The 21,986-nt window shown below is 40.9% G+C and overlaps 1 protein-coding gene across 1 annotated transcript in view; it reads left to right on the plus strand.

Moving 5' to 3' along the window:
• Positions 1-21,784, plus strand: part of ARFGEF3 (ARFGEF family member 3) — a 169,742-nt gene extending 147,958 nt beyond the window's left edge. Inside the window, exons 26-34 of the mRNA XM_068985407.1 lie at positions 915-1,059; positions 3,898-4,026; positions 6,003-6,179; positions 7,707-7,821; positions 8,705-8,807; positions 8,982-9,113; positions 11,393-11,514; positions 18,487-19,705; positions 21,593-21,784. Of these exons, the coding sequence (XP_068841508.1) occupies positions 915-1,059; positions 3,898-4,026; positions 6,003-6,179; positions 7,707-7,821; positions 8,705-8,807; positions 8,982-9,113; positions 11,393-11,514; positions 18,487-19,705; positions 21,593-21,784 (2,334 nt within the window). The remainder of the gene's footprint in view (positions 1-914; positions 1,060-3,897; positions 4,027-6,002; positions 6,180-7,706; positions 7,822-8,704; positions 8,808-8,981; positions 9,114-11,392; positions 11,515-18,486; positions 19,706-21,592) is intronic.
• Positions 21,785-21,986: the final 202 nt, after the last annotated feature.

The raw sequence follows: 21,986 nt of genomic DNA on the forward strand, positions 1-21,986 counted from the left end.
GTTAGTGCTCGGAGCCACTGCTGTTCCCTCTGCCTGGAATTTTCTCTCCTCGGATCTCTGTATGGACGATGCTCCTAATTGTTCAATCTCATCTGAGACATCACCTCCTCAGAGAGACCAGGGCTTAAGTATCTACCTACTTTCTGCCTACATCCCCCACCCATCTGGTCACCCTTTCTAGGAGCCCCCTGTCTAATTTTTCCTATAACCTTTCTGTCAGAAATATTATCTGTGAAAGGAGTATGTCTGTAAGACACACATGGCTAGATTTATATCTGTCTCGCTCACAGCTGTTTCCCTAATTTCTAAAATAGTACAGGCACAATTCTAATTTGTGAAGTACAGAGTTTCTTGCCCCAGTGACAGCCGGAGAGTCAGGATGATAGTGACAGGAATGCAGGGCCCAGGGCAGCCATTAGCTCTGCTTCTCATGCCTTCATCTTGCCCACCCTCTCCTCAGATTCCTCCATCCTCAGGTGCCCCGTATTTCCTTGATGTTGAGTCGGGGGAAGGGGGATAAGAGTCTGATAGCTTATTTGCCTACAGACTCTCTTCTCAATGCTCCCCATAGAACAACTCACCCACAGGCAAAAATTCTTAACATATTTCAGGGTTCCCTTCACAGGTTTATAGGAGTCTATAAAACTCCTATGCCATTGAGATACTGAAAAGGTATCCACAGAATCTTCTAGCTTTTTGTTACCATTGACTCTTATTTTATCTGCTTCACAGGATCAATGCCTCTTGTAAGCTGCCTTATGCTTTCCAACACGGCCAAGTTTAAAACTTTCCTAGACTGGGAACTTTTGTGGTTTTCTCTCCACCTTTTCTTACCTGTGTATAGTTTTGTTGTGATGTAATAGAGTGCAGCTTTTTCCAGTATATAATTGCAGTTTGGTATTTTTTTTATTTAGTTGTTGGCCAAAATCTACAAAATGCCCTTGAAGCCAATATTCCTTAGTGGGCGACTTGCTAGCTTGCCCCGAAGACTTCAGGAGCAGTCAGCGAGCAGTGAGGATGGAATTGAGTCAGTCTTGTCTGACTTTGATGATGACACTGGTAAGTTAATTGAGCTAAACTGGGTTTTTGCTATGTTGGTATTCCCAAAAGCTGAAGTCAAGAATTCAGTAGCTCATAGATCATAAATGACCATCCACTTACATTGTTATTATTTATAATTCTAACAGAACAAGCCTACCTAAAGTTTCCATGGACTCTTCAAAAACATTTTACAATCAAGGTCTCCAAACCCATCCTTTTTAGATGGATGTGTGTGTGTGTGTGTGTGTTAGTTGCTCAGTCATGTCTGACTCTTTGTGATCCCATAGACTACAGCCCACCAGGTTCCTCTGTCCGTGGGATTCTCCAGGAAAGAATACTGCAGTGGGATGCCATTCCCTTCTCCAGGGGATCTTCCTGAGCCAGGGATCGAACCCAGGTCTCCTTCTTTGCAGGCAGATTCTTTACTGTCTGAGCCATCACGGAAGCCCTCCTTTTAGATGGCTACCTCCATCTAAAACCAGTGTAGATTTGCAGACTCCACTGAATAAAATTTCTAACTCCAAATTCTCTTGAATTTAGCAAATTGGGTTGTGGTTGCATTTGGTGCATTGGTACTTAAAATGACTGGTAATTGTCTTTAATTCCTTCTAGGAAACAGTCATTATATAATTACTTCCTATAGGACTATTTGGTTAGAGACTGGGGAAATTAAGCCATTACAGAAGAGAGAATCAGTTTATGACTGGGTGAAGCTGGAAACTCATTAAAAGAATAAGTTTAAAGAATGTTTCAAATTAGTTCCTATGTAATTTCCTGTGAATTCCAGTTCAAACTAGTAACTGGATAATTTTCAGATTGGTTCACTTTTACTATCTTCTAATCCAGATTACTCTGTCCTGTTTCTATACCTAAAAATGGAAATGATATCCTTGTAGGGATCTAATATCTGGGCATAGGTGTTTCAAACCCTTGTAAAAGGACTTTTGGGGAAAGATTTTTTCAATTTACTTTCTGTTTTTAATTCTTCTGCTTTATTTTTCAGATACAAATTCATTTATGGGGATGTCTAGAAATTTTCCAGTTTTGCATAGGGATCATTAACAGCAAAACCTTACAATTTCAGACTAAGTTGTTAGGAAAATTATAGCAGCAAATAAATATCTAATGTAGAAAACAAGTAGATGTTGGAAAGTGGCTAGGTGTTGCCTGATAGAGGTTTCACTTAAATGATTAGGTAAGAATTTTTACTTAGCATCTTAAACCTCCAACCCAGAAAATTAAAAGCTTATGTTGCCTGTCTATAAAACAGTCTTTAAAACAGTTGTAAACCATTTGTACAAGTAACAGTGAGCATTCCCGTCCCATTTTTGCAAATTGCTAATCTTTTTTTATTCTAGGCCACCCACCCAAGAAAATAGATCAAGTTCAGCCAAGCACCAATCTAAGGTTTCCAACAGTATAAATTCATTAAGGGCTTTAAAGTTATATATGTAACATATCAGAGAAAAGAATAAAAGCTTTAAGTTTGTGTTAAAAATTACTCCTTATCATTGATATGTTTAGATATTTTTCCTGTTTCTGAAGGCAAATAACTGCTTTTCCATTTTCCTATGGAAATTTCAAACACATATAAAACTGGACAGGATGGTATAAGGAACCTTCAGATACCCATCACCCAACCAATTTGCCAGTTTTCTTAAATAAATCAGTTAATTTTCATAATTCACGTGAGCTCTACATTACATGCTTGTCTGCTCCATCTCTTAAATCCTTGTCAATCTATAGATCTTCCTCTTCAAATTTACTTGTTGAAGGAGTGAGGTTTTTGTCCTGTAGAGTTTTCCTCTTGGATTTTATTGGTTGCACCCCTCATAGTAATGTTTAACATGTTTTTCTGTCCTCTGTATAACCTATTAATTAGTTTGTCCACCCCGCTTATATTTTGAGGTTCATGAGAATTTTTTATCACCTAGTTTTTTATTGTCCATGACTTAGGTTTTGCCTCCTATTAACAGGGATATTCAAAATTAGGGAAGTAGTTTTTTTTAGTGGGAATATTTAAAAACTGCATCTTCTCATAGTTTTCTTTTGCTGAACAATTAGAAGTATTAAAACAAAATGTAGAATGAGCTGTTTTGTATATTCTACTCTAGACACTTTTGTACCTCGACAAACAAAATGTGGTATATACATACAATGGAATACAATTCATCCATTAAAAAGTAATGAGATTATACTGCATGCTACAACATGGGTGTACCTTGAATACATTATCCTAAGCGAAGTAAGCCAGACACAGGTTACCAGGGGCTGGAGTGAAAATGCAGAGTTATTGTTACCAGTTACTGAAGTAATGAAAAAAAGTTTTGGAAATTAATGGTAATGATGGTTGCAGTAATACCACTGAATTGCACATATTAAAATGGCAACTTTTTGTTTATATATCTATCTATAATAAATTTTTAAAGGATTAAGGTGATAGAATTAAAAGGATGCATCACTTGTATCATTCAGTTCAGTTCAGTCGCTCAGTCATGTCCAACTCTTTGCGACCCCATGAATCGCAGCACTCCAGGCCTCTCTGTCCATCACCAACTCCCAGCTCCCAACAAATATAATTATTTCATTTAGTAGAACTTACATACCACATCACCTTCTTCCTGAAGAGGAATAAGGAAGAAATGTGAACAGTATTTCTTTTCCTTTGACTTTGTCAGAATAGGAAATCAATTTGTCCATATTTATAGGCACTGAAGGCTGCCTTATGAGGTGACGGCTTACATCCCTATAGCTTGGCAGTTTACAGAAGCCTTTTACATATAGTGTTCACTGTGATCTTGTGATGATTATGCATTGCTCGACTGAATTTCACAGAGGTCTGCTCTTGTCTTCCAGGTCTGATAGAAGTCTGGATCATCCTCTTAGAGCAGCTCACAGCAGCTGTGTCCAACTGTCCACGTCAGCACCAACCCCCCACTTTGGATTTGCTCTTTGAGCTGTTGAGAGATGTTACCAAAACACCTGGTAAGTATTTCTATGTCTGTCTGTTCAGGGCATTTTTATACATATAGCTCTTTCCAGGAAGGTATTTCTGTGTCTATTTCACTGCTGTAACGCTAGACAGCATAACAGATGGCTCAATACATATATTTTTAATGGCTGTGACTCAGTGACTTTTAAGACGTGCCCTCGTACTGTTTATGGGCTTCCTACCAGGTCATTTATAAATAATGGGTGCTGGCCAGTTAATTGAATGTGTTAAACCCCACAATATTCAGGCCAAAGCTCTGGTATCGGTGTCCCCTTTAGCCAGCTGGCTTTCTCTGTTCCATGGTTCCAGCCTTCCTCTTTGCCTGGGTCACACATACTCTTAGTCCCAGGGCATCAGTAAGGCTCACCAGATCTACCATTGATGTGAGCCAGCCACTCAAATGTATATATAATATAGATGTAATATCTTAATTGTATAAGGGGAATTGATGATTAGATTTAGGGAAAGACATCTAGTGATTACCCTGATAGTACAGGGAGAAAGTGGCCCTTGGGAATTTATTTCTTGTAATGAGTTAGTTAGGGCTAGCATGCACATTGAATCAGCCAAATTTTCCCAAGATCAAAGAAATCTTTTATAGAAATTTTAGTTTTCACTATTAGAATTAGAACCACAAATGAAACTACCAGTTTAATTCCATAGTAATAAGAGGAGCTTTGTATTCAACATAAATTGATGATGACTTGATAATTGATACTATTTTAAGATCCATTAACAAAGTTTATATCAGAATTATTTCTGGGAAAAACATTATGACTACTCCTATGCATTAAAAAGTTAAAGATTTTCTATCTAGGAATAAGCAGATATTTTATAGAATGAATTATATGGCATTATTTGAAATCTATTTTATTGGCCACTACCATTTTCTTCTAAGTGTGGGTGAAGCAGCCTAATAATTCTACTTCTAGAAATCTATTAAGAGGAAATTAATAGTAATGAAGATAAAAATCTATATACATAATGAAAATTGCTGAAGCATCTTGAATACCAAAATAATTATGAACAACATAAATGGGTTAATTATGGTAAAAGCATGTAACATTCTATAAGCATTAAAATGAATATTTGTACATAGTATTTAATGACATGAATAATTACTTATAAGGCACTATGTTAAAATATATATATAGTGTGTAGCACAATCTCAACTTTATGAGAAGCATTTATAAATACAGATACCCAAACATAATACATTCAAAAAGTACTAGAAGGAAACACATCAAAATATTTTCCTCCTTTATATTCTCATGTTTTCTGTATTTATGATAAAAAGCATACCTTGCTTTTGTAATCAGAATTTTTAAAATCAACATTTTCACAAAGATTCTTACTATGGCATTGTTTGTAAAGCAAAATATAGAAACCTCTTAAATGTCCATTAGTAAGGGAATGGATAACTAAACTAATGCATATACAGGTTGAGTAATTTGCAACAGAATGTAGTCATAAAAATGAGGAATATCTAAATTTGCTGACAAAGAATGATCTCTAACACATACTGTTAAGGGCAAAATAATCATACAGACCACGGTTTACAATATCCCATTTATAAAAAGTAATAAAACTATATTCCTCTTTTCATATATATATATATGTACTTACAGTTTAAAGGGTACCAACCATATGCATGTGTATTGTATGTTTATGTCTGGGGACTAAGGAATTGATAAGTGATGCTTTAACTTCATCAGCATTATTTGAATTTGTAGTGAGTATATTTGTGTATTCCTTGTGTCATTAAAATCATGCAGAAACAAAAAAGAAAAATGTCACCGAAGACCCTATATTCCCCAGTCAGTGGTAAATTCCTTTTCCCTGATCCTTCTCAGACAATGGGGAGCTCCTTCAAAAGAGATAGGCAGGGCCATGAGATGGCAGAGAGTTTCCCTTTTATTGCAGGGGAGGTGCTAGGATCACAGTTCTGACACTGGCTTTTCTTTTTCAGGACCAGGGTTTGGCATCTATGCAGTTGTTCACCTTCTCCTTCCTGTGATGTCTCTTTGGCTTCGCCGTAGCCACAAAGACCATTCTTACTGGGACATTGCCTCGGCTAACTTCAAGCATGCCATTGGTCTGTCCTGTGAGCTGGTGGTGGAGCACATTCAGAGCTTTATCCACTCAGGTATCTGTGGTACCAGAGCAGCTCCTACTGAGTTGTCATTTAGTAGACAGCATTGTTGTCTAAAAGTGCCTAGTAAAGACCAGTGTGTGATTTTAGTCCTGGAAATTATTAAGATAGAATTACATGGTCATTGCCAGGCTTATGCAGGAGACATGAAACACAGGTTCGATCCCTGGATTGGGAAGATCCTCTGGAGGAAGGCATGGCGATCCACTCCAGTATTCTTACCTGTCCTCCTCGGTCAGAGGAGCTGAGCAGTCCATGGGGTCACAAAGAGTTGGACACAATTTAGCACACACGCAAAAGATAAAACACCTAACAAGGTCTAGGATATCTATGCATTAGGAGAGGGAAGGCTAGTTCAAGTATTGATATGTAAGAAATTGAAATATATTTATAGCCTGGGGGTAAGGGAAGGATATATTCCATTATCCTGTTGCATCTGGGGAGGGGTTTTAGGAAAGGCTCAAATTGTGGGCAGGAAGTTACTTAACAGATAAGGGGTGAAGAGAGAAGTCTTCATGTCTGTGGCACTTTGGAAAAGATTTGGAAGTGTAGGGTGGATAATATGCCGAAGTCAGCAGATGGAGAGGGAGCTAGAGGCAGGAAAAATCTGTCAGCTGTTGTACCGATGGAGTAATATTTGTGAAATATGGATTCTTGTTCATGATTCTTGCCTTGGAAAGATCTGGAAATGTGGGAACAGGAGAAATCTTGCTGCTCGCTCTAGAGGTTATAGGGGAAAGGTGTTGTATAGAATTGTATGAAGGAAGAGGTAAGGTTAGAGAAACTCATGAGGACCTGACCCCAAAGGAGGGTCAGAAAGCAAAGATAAGAAATGGGGTCTCTACTAAGCACAACACACACCGATTGAAAAAGAAGAGAAACACACGCAGCCACTAACCACATCCCTAGGGGTAGTGTTTCTGTCCAGGTCAGGGCTTTGCCCGGCTCAGGATCCTTGCAGATTCTCCCGAGAATTGGTTGTGTTGCATCGCAAAGACTTTGTGGAAAACAGAATGTGATTTTGGAAGGTCTTTTCTTTAGTCTGGGGACAGTCTGCAGACTGAAGCCAAACTGAAAAGGTTCAAGAAGTGGTAGTTAATACAAGATATTTTGTTTACTAAGAGCATTTAATTAAATATATTAATAAGTCAACTAGCAGCAGGAAGGAATGTTTATCTTTCCCTTTAAGAATTAACATATTTTACTAGTTAGTATTCAATCTATATAATAGTATATGTTCTATTCTGCTTAAGTAGATGAATTATATACTTTGAAAAGTCAGCCTCATGCGTTTCATCTTGATATATCCAGAAACAGATGGAACAAGCCAAGATTAGATAAAAATCCATGAAACTTTGTGTTGTAATGGGTGTTTTATTTTGGTTGTTATGGCCATTTTTCTCATTGTTCTATTTTCTTGATATTTCTGTATGTCTTTCACACTCAGCCTTCCCTCTTTCGCCATTCAGCCCATTCCTTTGCAGTACCATTGAATGCAGTCTCACTTTGATTTCCCTGTAGACATCAGGTATGAGAGCATGATCAACACCATGCTGAAGGACCTCTTCGAGCTACTGGTAGCATGTGTAGCCAAGCCCACGGAAACCATCTCCCGAGTAGGCTGCTCCTGTATTCGGTGAGAAGGTTTCCTAACTCTCCACAGTTTTTATTATGAAGTCCAGGGAAATTAAATTCTTTTGTGGTAGCAATCTACTTTTTATATATAAAAATGACTATGCTACTAATTTTTCATTTCATTCAATTGGCAAATATATATTGTGGAAGTCATTAAACAGGGTACTCTACTGCCCAGAAAGTGATGTGACCAAGGTACCTACCCTTAGGGAGCATATAACCTGTTCTAAAGGACAGAGCAGGCAGAGGCATGGGGAGAGTGATAACAGTGAGGGGGAACTGGAAAGGCAATGAAAGGACAAGAAGCCTGGGGAGCAGGGCGGTTGCCAGGAGCTTTCTGAGGTAATGATATGTGGTCAGCGCTCCCAAGGTGGGTAAGCTTCTGATAGGTGGTGACTTTGTAAGCAGAGGAATAGCATGAACAAATACATAGAGGTAAGAATTACAAGTGACAAGGGGGTTTTGTTTTGCTATGTGTAAAGGAGCAGTGGAAAACGGGCCTAGAATGGGGAAATTAGTATAGAATAAATATATATTTACAGTCTTACATGCGAACCTAAAGTTTAAACATTGGCCTGTTTGTAATGGGGGTCCATTTTTATATCCAGCATCTTGCCTGGAGAATCCCAGGGACGGCAGAGCCTCGGGTGCTGCTGTCTATGGGGTCACACAGAGCCGGACACAACTGAAGTGACTTAGCAGCAGCAGCAGGTTAGGAAATAGTGGGACAATGGCATACCAGATGGGCAGAGAGTCCAAAACACAAAGACAAAAAATCGCAAGCTTTATAGGGAAACTGTAGACTAAATCTAGGCGCTCGCTGGGAAGGACCTACCTTTTGTGACGTTAAAATGGCTGAATGCAAGAGTTGTTCCTCCCGGCAGGTACGTCCTCGTGACAGCGGGCCCCGTGTTCACGGAGGAGATGTGGAGGCTGGCCTGCTGTGCCCTGCAGGACGCCTTCTCGGCCACGCTCAAGCCGGTGAAGGTGAGCCACTCAGGAGAGAGCAGGGCGCCTGCCTCCTAGGAGGCGGTCTCACTGGGAGAGAACGAGGCAGGCAGGCATGGCAGTACTTTGTCCCAGACTCTGTGGCAGTATCAGATCTACGACAGGGCCTGGAGCCGTGCGCACCCAGCAAACGTCCACTGTGTTGCTCCCTAGGACCTGCTGGGCTGCTTCCACAGTGGCACCGAGAGCTTCAGCGGGGAGGGCTGCCAGGTAAGGGTGGCTGCCCCGTCCACCTCCCCAAGTGCCGAGGCCGAGTACTGGCGCATCCGAGCCATGGCTCAGCAGGTAAGGGCGGGGGCTTTTGATCTCAGGGGCTCAGGAAGCTTGAGATGCTGTTGGAGGTCCTTCTCAAAGGCTGTGCATCACCAAACTGCCTTTCTTTCCCTTGGGGACATAAACCTTCTGGCTCTGACCTCTGAGCGGTGCTGATCTTTACTAGAAACAACTTGAACCCAATCAACGCATTAAGGTCCTCTCACCATCTCTAGCTTGGGACATCCTCCAGCGTCCTGATCACATGGGGTCCTTTTCCACCTGGACACTGCACTCCATGTATAATTTGCTTGCCTTCCTTTTAAATATTTACTGCAATATTGTTGTTAATCCTCAACTATGAGTGCTTAAGTTAGGAGGGCAAACTTGTTTGTTTTTTCCTGTATCTCCCATAAGGAGCATAGAGCTTAACATTTACAAGTTGCTTAATAAATTTGAGTAGAATGTTAACAACCCAGTAAAATTAAAATGTACTTGTCCATGCAGGAATCACCATGTACAAGTGACTTTTTCTTCCTAACACATGGCAGAATTCATAAATATTGGTTGTAAGCCAAGCCAGGAGCAGAGAATATATTCTGTATATTTTTCTTGGCAGTCCTGGAGCAAGGCAGATAGAAGGCACTTAGTAAATGTTTGTTGGGTCAATGAATCACAGAAGGCCTTAGCTTTTTCATGGGCCACAGATACGTACTCAAAAACTTAAGTGACCTGTCAATCTGCCTCTAAGAAACCCTGCATGGGGCTTTCATCAGTAGTATACATTAATTCATGTATATTCGTAACAGTTCTATTCATAATAGAGAAGAACAAAAATGGACTAAATTCCAAACCACTGTTGATTGGCTAAATTCTATCATGAATTAGCAATAGACATATTTGAATTGTGTTTTCCTGTGCAGAAGATAATTTATATATACAAGTGTTTAAAAATGCATATGCACTAGGAAAATGAAGTGAGTTGGGGTTTATCTTCAAAAGTTCCCTTTCTCTACAAAATCTATTTAACTTCTTAAGAGAATCTCCCCTCAGCACACTGATAACCCAGGATGCCCTATCAATCAATGTAGAGAAGTCTCTTGTCAAATCTGTCTTCTCCTCAGCTCAGCTCAGCGCACGGGACAAAAACCTCCCACCTTCAGCTTTGCTTTCATCTGCTGAGCGCATTCCTCCCCTCAGCAATGAGTCTGACCAGGAACCATAAGGGAAGGCAAGAGGGTGGGCCTCCAGAGGGGTGGTTTCTCCAAGTAGGAAACCATCCCGGCTGGCTAGATGGGGAATTTTCCCATGTGACTCCAATGGTCTTTTCAACCACATCTTACCACATAGCAAGAAAATGGAATCCTATTCTGAAATAGATTACTAATGGAGAAGAGCAGCTAGTGAATCTTTCATTTCCTAATATTTCTTTCTTCTTCTGTCATAAACCTTCCTCCCATATTCACTCTTCAGGTAACCCCATATTCAATTATGATAATTTAACAAAATTTGGGGCTTCCCTCATAGCTCGGTAAAGAATCGGCCTGCAATGCAGGAGACCCGGTTTCAATTCCTGGGGCCAGAAGATCCCCTAGAGAAGGAAATGGCAACCCACTCTAGTATTCTTGCCTGGAAAATCCCACAGACAGAGGAGCCTGGTGGGCTACAGTCAATGGGGTCACAAGAGTTGGACATGACTTAGCGACTAAACCACCACCAACAAAATTTGGAAAGAGAAAGTTCTTTAAAAACACTCATCTTCAAAGGTAAGTCATGAAAGTGGATTAAATAACATCAAATGAAATCATTTAGATCAGAATCCAAGCAGTGGTTACTATTTTCTAAGTCACTTCTTCCAGTGTCTAATAGAGTAACATGGCCACATCACTGTCCTGAAAGGAGAGGTCCCAATTAATTTCCCATTCCTGCATAGGATAGATGTACCAAACAGACTTCTAAATCAGAGAAGATCTCTCACAAACATAGCCCCTTTTTATTTACTCTTAATATTAAATGTCAGTCCTTGCTGTTTGGAATGTAATGACTTGTTACATTGTAGAAGCAGTAGTGCCAGCAGCTAACATTTATTGAATATTTACTCTTCTAGTGCTCTGCATGTGTTAATACACATATTAATTCATTTAACTCAACAAATATACCAAGTAGAAAACCATCACTGACCTCATTTTAGAGGTGAGAAACTGAGTAGAAAGAGGACACCTCTAGCCGAGGGTCATCCATCCAGCTGATCCCTGGTAGAGGCAGGTCAAGGATGGTGGCACTCTGAACTGTATCTTTCTCTACCTGTGCAGGTATTTATGTTGGATACCCAGTGCTCACCAAAGACTCCAAACAACTTTGATCATGCTCAGTCCTGTCAGCTCATTATTGAACTGCCTCCTGATGAGAAGCCAAATGGACACACCAAGAAAAGGTAAGCAGCTTAAACTTCAACAGGGAGGGCACATACCAACAGGAAAGTTCATTTATCCCCAGCTATTGTTCACTGCAATTCAGTCTTCAGCCGAGAATGCTGAAAACAACTGTGGAATCACTTAGCAAAGGTTTTCATACAAAACTGTTAATTTCCTACATTTCACATGTCTTAGCTTGCTAGGACTGCCATAACAAAGTACTGGGTGGCTTAAACAATAGAAATTTAATTTCTCACAGTTCTGGTCTCTTTGGAGGCCTCCCTCCTTGACTTTGAGATGAATGTCTGCTCCCTGTGCCTTCCCATGGTCTCTCCTCTGTGTCTGTGTCCTGATTTCCTCCTCCTATAAGGACACCAGTCATTTGGATTAGGGTCCATACTAATGCCCTCAGTTTAACCTAATTGCTTCTTTAAATATCCTTTTTCCAAGTACATGTTCTGTGATGTTAGGTCTTCTATGAATTGGGGGAGGATACAACTCAGTTTAACTATAGCATCGTACATATTATAATCCGTTTTTTTTTAATAATCCTTTTTTAAAAAGTAATTTGAGGCCTGATCCATACTATTTCAGTGAGAAATATTTCTCATGAGCAGTACAGTTGTTAGGATAGAGAAAGATCTGTGTGTGCCACAAGAAACTCGCCTTTTTAAATACCGTCATCCTGCCTAAAAACCATTGTTCCTAGAGTTCAGGATGAAGCCAATGACTGAAATTTTCCATTTTTAAACTTCTGACACACTAATCCACCTGTGCATGAGGAAACATTCAGGGAGACTGCGGAGCAGGGGACCCAAAATCAAATCCAGGTCTGGCCAAGTGCAGTACATGTATCCTTTCCCATTTAAGGGAAAGAGTGTGATTTTTTTCAAAAGTTACAGCAGTTAATATAGCAGTTTGGTTAATATGCCTAATTTGGGTAAAATTTCTAGGTACTGGTTTTTTAGTCAAGCATGTATGGTACATACAAAAGACTGTGTGGAAGGTTCATAAGTTATAGACCAAGAATAAAGAGTGAGATAACTAATGAACCTGCCATTGAACTTCAGATGTAGAACTTTACCAATATCCCATGTGCTCCTCCCGACTCTGTGCCTGCTTCCCTCCACTGCAGGTCACTGTTCTACGTACCAATGGCTGTACACTCCTTTCCACATCTTTAGGCTTTGATCTACTTTTAAAATTTAGTTCTTTTTTAATATTTCTAGTCCCTTCAGTCAATTATTCCTGCTAAAATAATTTTTGAAGTAAAAGTAGAAGAAAAAGGAGAGAAAGGAATAAGCTGAATTCACATTATAAATAAAACAGAAAAAGGATCACCTAATATTGCTGTGTTATTGGTTTAAAGGCTTTAACAGGTTAAGATTTAATAGACAATTACCCCCTCAATGAAATTTCAGCAAAACAGGAAAAGTGTATTATATTCTTTAGTAGAGACCACTATGCCTAAAAACATTCTCTAAAATTCTTTGAATATTTTGCATTGTTGGACTGGACTCACTCACAGGGGCAATTCTTAGCATAGAAGGTAGTAAACACTGAGTTAGATGTAGGAAAAGTTTGTGTATCTGATGGTTAGGTGCCTCCTGAGAGGTCCACATCGAAATCATCCATGGGAGAAAAAAAAATAGACAAACTAAAGCCAGATTGTAACATTTAAGAGAAATTTGGGTTTCATTGTTAAGTCATTTTTGACATTGACAACCCCATGACATTTAAATAAGCCCCATAATCTTAGTTTGAGCTTTATGATGTACTTTTAACTGTGAATCTGTTTATCTCTGCTACTGACATTAGCATGTTTTAAGTCAGCCGCTTGTTAAGCAGTTCACTCCGAATTACCCTGTCTGGAGGCTTGCTTGCCTATACACCTTGCATCAGAAGCAGGAAGGGAAGGTGTAAGTTTCTCCACTTCAAGGTTCCCGTCATAAAGGGTGTGCTGGATAAAAGTTACCTGTTGATTTTTGTTTGCTCCAGATCTGTCTTGTCTCCTGTCAGCATAGGATGACATGATGATGATGAAGAGTTGCAGATCTATAGAGTTATTTCACTGTTTTTAATGCTTTTCTGAAAGTTTGATCTCTTCAGTATTACTGCTTCTTCCCCATTGCTTTCTTATTGCTGCATTATGTGGCTTAAACCTGATGGGGATTCTCTGTCCTTTTTAACATGTTCAGTTAGAAATTTATATCTTAAAGTATCAAAGGAAATACCTTGGTTGACAAGGCTTTGATCAACTCTCTCTTTAGGCATTTGCTGGTAAAAGGCTTTGCATTTCTCAGGTAATAGGCAATATTCTCCTGAGCTAGGCTGCTTATACCTTCAGAAGTCACACACACACACTCCCTGGGTATGCGTCTTACTTTAGGAGTCCAGGCTGCCAGTGGGAAGGGGCTGAAGTGTGGGAGCCATTGCTCCTGGAGACTCTTTCCTCCGGGCGCCTACACTCAGCACTAACCTGGTTTTTCTTATTTTGTTTGAGTGTTTCTCTCACCGTATACTTGCCCTGGAACAAGAGGATGAATAAGGCACTGCCTGGTCCCTTGAAGATTTATGGGGCAGTGGGGAGGCCAGATAAGTGACAGGATTTCCCTTCTTAGGGTCCTATAGTTGCAGACCTGAAGCACTAGACCAAACTGGTAGCCTTCACAGCTACTGCTTCAGAAGAGTACATATTCAGGTCACCTGATAACTTCCCAAAAGTTACTTCTGTGGCAGGGAAGTTGAGAGGGATTGGGGGATTATTTTTTAATGGGTTCAGAGTTTGTTTGGGATGATGAAAAATGATGTAGAAATAGATAGTGGTGATGATTACACAACATTGTGTGTGTACTTAATGCCCATGAATTCAACTTTTAAAAATAGTTAAAATAGTAAAAATAGTAACTTTAGGTTATATACATTTTACCACAAAAAAAGTTGCCTAAGTGATTTGTTAGAAGGGGTTGTGTGAGTTCTTTGAACTTATTTCATTTTTGCTGAAAGTACAATGTTGTCTCAGATACCACTATGCAAAGGGCAAAGTCAGCCTTTCAAAAATGTATGGGAGGGTTTTTTTCCTTCTTTGCTAGTTAAAATATTTTTCCTGATAGTTATAAAAATAATTTTTAAATTCATGCTCTAAAAAACAATGGCACAAATGAACTTATTTACAAAACAGAAAGAGTCACAGATGTAGAAAACAAACTTATGGTTACCGGGGGGAAGGTATAAATGGGGAGATTGGTATTAACATATATGCACTACTGTATAGCACAACTCTACTCGTAAATACTCTAATGACCTATGTGGAAAAAGAACACTTAAATCCACTCTTTTTTAGATATATATAACTGATGCACTTGGCTATACACCTGAAACCAACACAACATTTTAAATCAACTGTACTCCAGTAAAACTTTAAAAAGAATAAAGCAAAAAATATGAACAGATTTACAGTATGAATGAGTTATAATTTTGTCTTTATCCAGTTATGAGAATTAGTTTGCAACATGATCTAAGCTATTTTCATGAAATTCTAAGAGCAATGAAAAGAATGAGAAACCATAAACCCAAAGCCACATTGATCAATTAAAATATTTTCTTAGTACAGGAATCCAACCAAACAAAAGGGGCTGAATCACCACGTATTTGCGCATTCACTTGTAATGTCGCTTTATCAGGTCTTTGCCCTGATTAGGAAATTGTCATGACTGGTGAGTTGCATCTGCTTTTCAACCAGAAGATCTGGTCCGATATCTAGAGAGTATTCACTCTCTCCCACTTCCCCCAAGTGCACATCCAAGGCCCACAGAGTCCCACGTCATTGCTGACAGAAAAGGATCCCAGGAAGGAATTAGCCTGTTCTGAGCAAATGCTTTCTCTTATAGGTTTGCTTTAGAATGCTGCAAATTAAATTATCAATTTCTTTCTTTGAAAATGTTAGCCCTATAATACTTCTAAAGTTAAACCTTTTCAATGTTTGGATCTCTTCTGTCACACTGGAAGAAATAAAGCTTTTATATGTATGTATCTAAAGCATGAACATTTTTGGTCCTGGAAAACTGGTTTGGTACCTACAAACCAATAAGATTCTAAAACTTTGGGTTTGAAGATGGCAGAGCAGAAGGACGTGAGCTCACCTCTTCTTCCAGAAACCCAAATCACTTGCACTAACTGTGCACTAATTTGCACTAACCTCAAGCACTAACTGCTGAATAATCATGGACAAAAAAAAACAAAAACAAAAACAAACACAACCTGCCAAGAAAGATACCCTGTGTCCAAAGACAAATAAGCCACAAGAAGACAGTAGGAGGGACACAATCATGGTAAAATCAAATCCCATACACACCAGATGGGCGACCTACAAACTGGAATGGAAAACAGTTATACCACAGAAGTTCTCCCACAGGAGTAAAAGTTCTGAGCCCCAAATCAGGCTCCCCAGCTTGGGGGTCTGGCAACAGAAAGATGAGCTAGTGAGGCCCCAGAGAATGTGGCCTTGAAAACAAGTGGGATTGGTTGCAGGAATTCCACCAGACTCAGGAAAACAGAAACTCCACTCTCAGAGGGTACACACAGGGCCTCAAGTGCATAGCAACCAAGGAAAAAAGCAATGACCTCATAAGAGAGAGGGCCACACTTACCTATTGGAGCATCTCCTGTGAAGGCAGTCAAGGGGCAGGTGTGGCTCGACGTGAACACTTGTGGCAGTCATTCTGGGGGAGTACTCGTTGGTGTGAGCCCTCGAGGAAGACTCCAGCTTAGCAGCAAATGCTGAAGGAACTTCTGTAGGCAGAAAAGGCCACAGCTAGAAATAAGAAAATTACGAATGGAAAAGCTCACGGGTAAAGGCAAACATGCAATAAAGGTAGGAAATCATCCACACACAAATATGATATCGAAGTCAGCAGTCATGAGAACAGGAGAGCACAAATGCAGGATAACTGGAAATGCATTCAAAATTAAAACACCAGCAGGGACTTCCCTGATGAATCCGCCTGCCAGGGCAGGGGACACGGGTTCGATCCCTGGTGTGGGAAGATTCCACATGCCATGGAGATACTGGACCCATGTTCCACAGCTAAGCCTGCCCACCTAGATCCTGTACTCTGCAACGAGAGAAGCCCCCTCAGTGAGAAGCCCATGCACCGTGACTAGAGAGTAGCCATAGATCACTGAAAACTGGAGGAACCCTCCACAAAGCAAGAAAGACCCAGCACAGAAGTAAATAACATTAAAAAAAAAACACCAGCAATTTAAAACAATCCTATTTATGTATAGACTGTTACAGTATCAAAACCTCATGGTAACTGCAAACCAAAAATCTACAGTAGATTCACTCACAAAAAAGAAAAAGGGATCCAAACACAATACTAAATTAAATGATCAAATCACAAGAGGACAAAAGAGGAAAGGAAGAAAAAGGACCTACAAAAACAAATCCAAAACAATTAATGAAATGGCACTAAGAACATACACATGTGTGAGTACTAAGTCGCTTCAGTTGTGTCCAACTCTGCATGACCCGATGGACTGTAGCCTACCAGGCTCTTCTGTCTGTAGGATTCTCCAGGCAAGAATATTAGAATGGGTTGCCATGCCCTCCTCCAGAGGATCTCCCCAACCCAGGGATCAGACCCACATCTCCTGCATCACAGGAGGATTCTTTACCGCTGAGCCACTGGGAAGCCTCAGAACATACATATAATTACCTTAAATGTTCCAACCAAAAGACGTAGTCTAGTTGAATGGATACAAAAACAAGGCTTGTACACATGCTGTCTACAAGAGAGCCATTTCAGATCTAGGGACACATACAGACTGAAAGTGAGGGAATAGAATAAGGTATTCCACGCAGATGGAAGTCAAAAGAAAGCTGGAGTAGCAATATTCATATCAAACAAAATACTTTCAAATAAGGACTATTACAGGAGACAAATAAAGATACTACATAATGATCAGCAGATCGGTGAAGAAGATCTAACAATTGTAAATATATACTCACCCAACATAGGAGCTATACAACACACTATCACATCCTGACTTTGTACTTTCAGAGGCTATCCTTGAACAAAATAAAAGTATGCTTTTGGAGAAAAGAATACTGTGGAATCTTGCAATTAGCTATTTCTTGGAATTCCCTAGATAAGTAGCATAATAGAGGTTGTAAGCTCTTAACCCTATCTTAGTGAAATAAAGACTTCATTCATAGATAGGCAGGAAGAGTGAAACTGAGGAAAAAAAATGAACTCAAAGGTCCGAGCATAATGTTAATTATAATTTTTATATTAAAAATTCATCAGCCAATACTTTAAAAATAATAAAAGCCTTGGGTTTAAGGAAAAATGCCAAAGGGTAGGCTAAAGGCCAATTAAAATTAGTATGTGTGTGCACTTAGTTGCACAGTCATGTCCAACTCTTTGCGACCCTATGGACTGTAGCCCACCTGTCTATGGAATTCTCCAGTCAAGAATACTGGAGTGAGTTACCATTTTCTCCTTCAGGGCTTCTTCTGGACCCAGGGATCAAACCCACGTCTCTTGCATCTCCTGAATTGGCAGGCAGACTACCACTGGCGCCACCTGGGAAGCCTAAAATTAATATAACTCAACAGAAATTGTTGTTTTCTTGTTTTGTTTACTACTCATAACTACAAAAGAAAACAGGTTATATACTGTAATTGTGCCTATGTTAAAAAGTTTTTATAAAGTCACTCTGTTTCCCAAGGCTTGTTGACAATTGTTAACTCAGTATCATAACATTAATTCTACAGCTCCTAGAATTTTTTTGGTCAGGAATTCCATTACTTATGATTAAAGTTGTCACCCTGTAATGTTATCCAAAAAATTTGTGCTTTTTGAAGAAATACATTAAAATACAAGTAGTTTGTAATTTTGTCTAGTCATTCTGGTTTTGCTCTAAGGTAACTCGTATAAGGCAGCAGGCTGTTAACCAATACTTTTTTTTTTTTTTTCTTTCATTTGAAGTGTTTCTTTCAGGGAAATTGTGGTGAGTTTACTATCCCATCAAGTATTACTCCAGAACTTATATGATATCTTATTAGAAGAGTTTGTCAAAGGCCCCTCTCCTGGGGAGGAGAAGATCCAAGGGCCAGAAACCAAGCTGGCTGGCTTCCTCAGATACATCTCCATGCAGAACCTGGCCGTCATCTTTGACCTCCTGCTGGACTCCTACAGGACGGCCAGAGAGTTTGACACCAGCCCGGGGCTGAAGTGCCTGCTGAAGAAAGTGTCTGGCATAGGGGGCGCTGCCAACCTCTACCGCCAGTCCGCCATGAGCTTCAACATTTATTTCCACGCGCTGGTCTGTGCTGTTCTCAGCAACCAAGAAAGCATCACTGCTGAGCAAGTGAAGAAGGTCCTCTTTGAGGACGACGAGAGGAGCACAGATTCGTCCCAGCAGTGTTCATCAGAAGATGAAGACATTTTTGAGGAGACCGCCCAGGTGAGCCCCCCGAGAGGCAAAGAGAAGAGGCAGTGGAGGGCTCGGATGCCCTCGCTCAGCGTCCAGCCCGTCAGCAACGCGGACTGGGTGTGGCTGGTCAAGAGGCTTCACAAGCTGTGCATGGAGCTGTGTAACAACTACATCCAGATGCACCTGGACCTGGAAAACAGTATGGAGGAGGCCCCAGTTTTCAAGAGCGACCCTTTCTTCATCCTTCCCTCCTTCCAGTCGGAGTCCTCCACCCCGTCCACCGGGGGCTTCTCAGGGAAAGACACGCCTTCCGAGGATGACCGCAGTCAGACCCGGGATCACGCGGGCGAGCCTCTGAGCCTGAGGGGGACCAGCGGGGAGCTGCTGCTGCTGCCCCCGAGCCCCAAGGTGGAGAAGAAAGATCCCAGCCGCAAGAAGGAGTGGTGGGAGAACGCGGGCAACAAAATCTATACCATGGCAGCCGACAAGACCATCTCAAAGCTGATGACCGAGTACAAGAAGAGGAAACAGCAGCACAACCTGCCCGTCTTCCCCAAAGAGATCAAGGTGGAGAAGAAGGGAGAGGCGCTGGGCGCCAGGGGCCAAGGCTCCCCGCTGCTCCAGCGGCCCCAGCACCTGATGGACCAGGGGCAGATGCGGCACTCTTTCAGCGCCGGCCCTGAACTGCTGCGCCAGGAGAAGAGGCCCCGCTCCGGCTCCACCGGCAGCTCCCGGAGTGTCTCCGCGAGGGACGCAGAAGCCCAGATCCAGGTGTGTCCCCGCTCACCAAAGGATGCAAAGGGCTGTGCCAGGCTATGCAGGAGGGTGGCTAGGTACCAGGGATCCATCTGTCCCCGCTCCGGGAGTACTCAGACACGTCCCGAGCCTCCAAGATCCATCCGAATATCCTTGTGAAACTGAAATCTTACTTTCAGATAAATTTCAGAAATTCATTTTATGGGTTATAACAGATACTATCCAGAATTAGGACCCCTCCTCCCTACCCCACCCCCCCGGCCCCCTGCTGTGTAAGTAAGATGACTCCAAAGCTTAGAAAATGAATGGACTTAAACTGGCATCAAGTCCTGAGTTTCTCCTTTGAAGTTAGCACTGAAGCAGTTCTCTAGTTGGGAAAACTTATGTAAATGGAAAAGGCAAAGTGCACATTATGTGGTTATTCCAATGAATTCTTGTTCTAGCCCATTCTGAGTACAAAATTCTCATTCTTCAGAGTATTCCTATTCTTTTATAGATTTAATAATTGTAATTCTGTGGTACATCCCCAAAATGAGCTTGAGAAGTAAACAATAATGGCACCATTTTGTTCAATTTAAGAAAAGAGGGGATGGGAAAAGAGAAATAGAGGAATCTAGCCAGCAGCCCACTCCAGTGTTCTTGCCTGGAGAATCCCAGGGACGGTGGAGCCTGATGGGCTGCTGTCTATGGGGTCGCACAGAGTCAGACACGACAGAAGCGACTTAGCAGCAGCAGCAGCAGCAGCAGGCTCATCCAGGGCCCTTTAGAAATAATCTGGATGTTTATCTTAAATTGTAGATTTCTGTTGCAGGCACAATAAATTAGGAGCAATTGGGCAGGACTCTGTAAGCCTATACAGGAGTGTTTTCTTATAATGAACATAAATTTGAAATTATTATGTATCTTGCAAGCTACTTTTTTGCACTGATGTATCTTAGACATAGAACGTAAACTTCTTAATTCAGAATCCACAAAATTTATCTTGGACAAAGTTTGAGAAAGTATCCAGATTGAGATGTAAGGTTATTCTCTAACAGATGACCTTTTTGACAAACAAATGTTAGTTGCTTTTTCATGTCTTGGAGATTTGCTTATAATTTTAGATGCTATGCTATGCCTGTATGCTTAGTCATGTTTGACTCTTTGTGACCTTTTAGACTGTAGCCCGCCAGGATTCTCTGTCCATAGACAAGAATGCTAGAGCAGGGTGCCATCTCTTTTTCCAAGGGACCTTCCCGACCCAGGAATTGAACCTGCATCTCCTGTGTCTCCTGTATTGTAGGAGGATTCTTTATCTGCTGAGCCATTGGGGAAGCCCCATAATTTTAGAAGTTATCCTAAATTAAGGCAAAAAGTGAAAGTGTTAGTCACTTAGTCATGTCTGACTCTTTGCAACCCCGTGGACTGTAGCCCAACAGTCTCCTCTGTCCATGGAATTCTCCTGGCCAGAATACTGGAGTGGGTTGCCATTCCCTTCTCCAGGGAATCTTCCTGATGCTGGGGTCAAACCTGGGTCTCCTGCACTGCCATCTCCTCTTTACCATCTGAGCTACCAGGGAAGACCTCTTCCAAGTTTTCTAGGTGTTATAGAGACTATTGATTAAGTGTCTTATGGCCTATGAAACTCTCATGAGAAGGCAAGAAATTTTTCAAACATCTGAAGAATAAGAATTTTGTACTTTGTAAAAATTGAAAATAAGATATTCCTAATGTTAGAGGAGTCTCTGCTACCCTTTATATATATGAACTTAAGCTGACATTTTGTTATAAGCACATTAAAGTAAAGACTAATTTACTGAAGCTGGAAGCCTGAGAAAATTTCATTTGCAGATTAGCCACACTCAAGTGTACAAATGAAACCACTGGAGAAAACTGCTCATTCTCTTAATTCATTTCTCTTAGGCATGGACCAACATGGTGCTAACAGTCCTCAATCAGATTCAGATCCTCCCAGACCAGACCTTCACCGCCCTCCAGCCAGCAGTGTTCCCGTGTATCAGCCAGCTCACCTGTCACGTGACTGACATCAGAGTTCGCCAGGCTGTCAGAGAATGGCTCGGCAGAGTGGGCCGTGTCTATGACATCATTATGTAGAAGACCCACCTTCCAGGCCCAAGGAAAAATGCTAGGAGGGTTCAGAGTATGTCTGCCAATCCAACTGATAGCATTTTCCCCACCACTAGCCCCAGTGTCTCAGAGAACACCCAGTCCGTCCCTAACTAATCAGTACTGGGGCTATTCTGGATACTAAGGTTATACGTGGATGACACAAGTGATACTCTAATTTTGCAGAGCA

The sequence above is a fragment of the Capricornis sumatraensis genome, chromosome 13 (assembly GCF_032405125.1).
Source record: "Capricornis sumatraensis isolate serow.1 chromosome 13, serow.2, whole genome shotgun sequence".
NCBI lineage: Eukaryota > Metazoa > Chordata > Mammalia > Artiodactyla > Bovidae > Capricornis > Capricornis sumatraensis.